Below are 2,385 nucleotides of genomic sequence, written 5' to 3'. Positions count from 1 at the left end.
TTATATGATTTTTTAACAAAAAATTATACTTAGAAAAATATTTTTAAAAAACATGAGGCACTAATGGTCTCTATATTTCTACTAAAAATGTATTTTCAACATTTATTGACAAAACCACTAATAGTCTTTAGAAACGTATTTATATTAAAATATCTTTTCAATTTTTTCAATAGTCACGAGGAATGGATAAAATATATATTTTTATTTATTTATGGTTTCGCACTTGTGAAATTCTCACACATGCGTAATCGACAGGGGGGGGTGAGTTTTTTCGATTTATGAAACTCTAATTATTCTCCGATTTTCCATCGTGACGACGGGGAGCTAAGGCGCGGCGCCAGAGGCTTGGCGTTCCCCCTCCCCCATCCCGTGACTCGGCCGTAACCTTAATTCGGTCGAGCCACTCGCGAGCCGGTGGTTCGAAGCCACCCCATGATCTGTTCCAAATAAAGCAAGTTGAGATGAATCCCATACAATTGGCTCCTCCGCCTACCCTTCTTTCAACGGGCAAAAAGTATGGCACGCGTCGGCTCCTTAGATCTCGCTAGAACCTTCTCGTGCGAAGAATTTGATGTAAAAGAGACGCTTGTTCTTGAGGCAGAACCGACAGGTCAATAATGGCAACCAAATATTTTTCGCAATTTTAGAATCTACAGAGAAGGAAGAGCTCCTCCTATTAATACCCTCCACCTCTTCTTATCCGAACATCATCCTTTCAGTCGACCTGCTCAGAGCGAGAGATTCCACTGTAGAATCAAGTTTTGTCATACTTTTGTCCAAGCAAAATGGCTTTGAAATTGCACGGTAGTCCCATATCCACCTGCACATCTCGTGTTCTGGCTTGTGCCTACGAGAAGGCCGCTGATATCGAGGTCGTCCCCGTCGACCTCCAAGCCGGCGAGCACAAGAGCCCCGCTTATCTCGCCACTAAGAATGTAATAACATCTTGAGCGCTCCTTCTCGATTACGTTCATTTGGTTGTTTTCTTGGATCTTGGTTTTCTGGATTTTGCTTCTCCTTTATTCCGTTTGTTGATTTTTGTCCGGCCACTCAATCATCTTGATTTTGTCCCACTGATATTCCCCTCTTTGTTGTTTTCTTACAGCCGTTTGGTCTGATCCCAGTGCTCGAGGACGGAGATTTATCTCTCTTTGGTTGGAATCTCTCACCTAACTTTTCTCTTTGCTTTTCATCTTTTACCAGTTGTTAGGTTAGTGACTTGAGCTGACATCCCCATTGATGTGCTTCGACCACTGGACTCCATTTACCTCTTTAGAAGTCAAGACTGTCAACCCACTTTTCTTCATAGCACCATCGTCTTCTGTGGTCCAGTGCAGAGAATCAGCTCAAATCCATGGCGGAACTTGCTTCGCCTTCTAAAAAAAGTCTTTTTACGCAAAAATCCTTCTTTAAAATCTATGAAGTCTACTGTTAAACTACTTTTATTTATCAATCACTGGGAAATTAACATGGATTTATGAAACGAATGGACTGAGCAGAATCCCGGGCGATTACAAGGTACATAGCGACCAAATACAAGGGACAGGGCACCGATCTGCTGAGGAAAGATAACATCAAGGAAGCAGCGGTTGTTGGGGTGTGGACGGAAGTGGAAAGCCAGAACTACAACCCGCCGATTGGTGCTTTGGTGAACGAGCTGCTGTTCAAGCCTTTGTACGGGGGATCCCCCGACGAGGAGGTGGTGAAAGCCCAAACGGAGAAGCTGGAGAAGGTGCTGGACGTGTACGAGGCGAGGCTGTCCAAGTACAAGTACTTGGCCGGGAACTTCATCAGCTTGGCGGATCTCCACCATGTGGGCTACACCAACTACTTCTTGAAGACATCCAAGGCGCATGTCTTCAACTCTCGCCCCCATGTTAAGGCATGGTGGGAGGATATCTCCTCCAGGCCTGCCGTCCAGAAGGCCGTCGCCGGCATGATACTCGGCTAGACTAGTCTTCAATGGGTTTTCCTTAAAAAAAAATTCTATCTATATTTCTATATACTATAGTTGAGAACTTTGAGGGCGGAGATAGTCGAGGGGGAAGGACTGGAGGAGTGATTTGCTTGTATTATAGCTCGTGTACTTGTTTTTGCATGGAAAAATTTAAATAAATATACCGGTGCTTCCGTTGTTACTTAATTAAATTGCTGTTCTACGAAGTATCTACGCGTACTGAACAATCGTTTTATTATCATCAAGTGAAGGGGTATTTAACATATTGTTATTAGTTTTTCTTAAATCTCCGCCCTTTTCTTTTTACTCTGTGTAAATTTTCCGGCGAAACATTCTAAGCGCAAGTTCGGCGAACGAGAAGCAGCGAATTTTCTCGCGGATGAATTGTCCAGTCGAAAAGGCCAAGTCATCAGAGCTGCCTGCTTCGG

General features: G+C 43.7%; 1 protein-coding gene across 1 annotated transcript; it reads left to right on the top strand.

Annotated features, from left to right (window-relative positions):
- Nucleotides 1–630: 630 nt before the first annotated feature.
- On the top strand, nt 631–2,142 carry LOC137956567 (glutathione S-transferase F13-like). Its single transcript, XM_068804110.1, has 3 exons — nt 631–935; nt 1,106–1,154; nt 1,500–2,142. The coding sequence occupies exons 1-3, from the start codon at nt 786–788 to the stop codon at nt 1,949–1,951; spliced, it is 651 nt and encodes a 216-aa protein (XP_068660211.1). The 5' UTR covers nt 631–785; the 3' UTR covers nt 1,952–2,142.
- The last annotated feature ends 243 nt before the right edge of the window (nt 2,143–2,385 follow it).

The sequence above is a fragment of the Aristolochia californica genome, unplaced genomic scaffold (genome assembly GCF_029961685.1).
Source record: "Aristolochia californica isolate CCGP_79_NKW_82.1479 unplaced genomic scaffold, dmAriCali1.0.hap1 SCAF_2, whole genome shotgun sequence".
Taxonomy (NCBI): Eukaryota; Viridiplantae; Streptophyta; class Magnoliopsida; order Piperales; family Aristolochiaceae; genus Aristolochia; species Aristolochia californica.
This window is presented reverse-complemented; position numbering and strand designations above follow the sequence as displayed.